Source organism: Nicotiana attenuata, chromosome 1 (assembly GCF_001879085.1).
Source record: "Nicotiana attenuata strain UT chromosome 1, NIATTr2, whole genome shotgun sequence".
Taxonomy (NCBI): domain Eukaryota; kingdom Viridiplantae; phylum Streptophyta; class Magnoliopsida; order Solanales; family Solanaceae; genus Nicotiana; species Nicotiana attenuata.
Genome location: NC_031989.1, coordinates 65,042,166 through 65,043,325, shown reverse-complemented (window position 1 = coordinate 65,043,325; position 1,160 = coordinate 65,042,166). Strand labels below are relative to the sequence as shown.

Here is a 1,160-nt window from a genome sequence, read left to right as displayed (position 1 = left end):
CTTGTGACACCGGGTTTTGGGAGAGATTATGGGTTGTTCAGTATTTTAGTTGCGAAAATATTATCATTTACTCTGTAAGTTCTATCTTTTACTATAGAATTGAAGGAAATTATGATTTTAAAATAATAAAATGAGTAATTAAGTTAAATAATTGTTGTTCGCTTGTTTGACAGTGGTGTTAGGCGACATCACAACCTTTAATGGATTTTGGATCGTGACAACATGGTATCAGAAAGATCCCAGACTTGATTAGAGAACATATACCCCATCTCTGATTTCATAGCAGCAACCCACTTATCAGCATCTTTATATGTAGTTCTTGGTGGTAATTGACGGGTTCGGAAGTTGGCTTCTCAGTGATCCTATCATTTGATTCTCCCAAGAGCGTACAACGAACTGGCTGTTTTATTTCTTTCCCACTACGACTACACACTACATCAGTTGCAACTACACCATTATGATCTTGCGGTTCGACCACATCATTATCAGGAACCTGAGTCTCCATGCTATCCACAGGGATATCAACGACTTCATCATGTTGTGCAGTTTGCTCAACATAACTCCCACTACTTTGTGGTAGTATGACTTCGGGCACTTGTTCTTGCGGGACATCAAGTCTATTGACATTTCTCCCACTACTAAAATGCAATGGTATGACAAAATCGACTTCCGGGGTTTGCATCTGGTCGCTTTGTTTTACAGATGACTGAGTTTCCATTCCTTTGCTAATTTCCTGTAAAACAAGTTTACTTCTAGGAACATGGTTCATCAAATAGTGCTCTTCCAGAAACTTGGCATTTGAGCTAATAATTACCTTCTTTAATTTAGGACAATAGAATAAACCACCTTTCGTCCCTTTTGGATAACCCACAAACAGACATACATCCATTTTCGCCTCCAATTTATCTATTTTCCCTTTTAGCACATGTGCCGGACAATCCCAAACTCGAATGTGCCGTAGACTAGGCTTGCGCCCAGTCCACAATTCTGTAGGGGTCAAAGGTTCTAACTTTGAAGGAATTAAATTCAGACCGTATTTTGTTGTTTCTAAGGCATGTCCCCAAAAGGACAAAGGCAAACTAGAATAACTCATCATTAGCCATTTCCATAAGAGTCCTATTTCTTCTTTCAGCTACACCATTTTGTTATGGTGTTCCATG

General features: G+C 39.0%; 1 protein-coding gene across 1 annotated transcript; it reads right to left on the bottom strand.

Moving 5' to 3' along the window:
- On the bottom strand, positions 278-889 carry LOC109236838. Its single transcript, XM_019403072.1, has one exon. It carries the CDS (start codon positions 887-889, stop codon positions 278-280), a length of 612 nt encoding a protein of 203 aa, XP_019258617.1.

Excerpts from the sequence above, each read along its gene's own strand:
- LOC109236838 (XM_019403072.1), bottom strand. The coding sequence starts at position 889 with ATGGATGTATGTCTGTTTGTGGGTTATCCAAAAGGGACGAAAGGTGGT.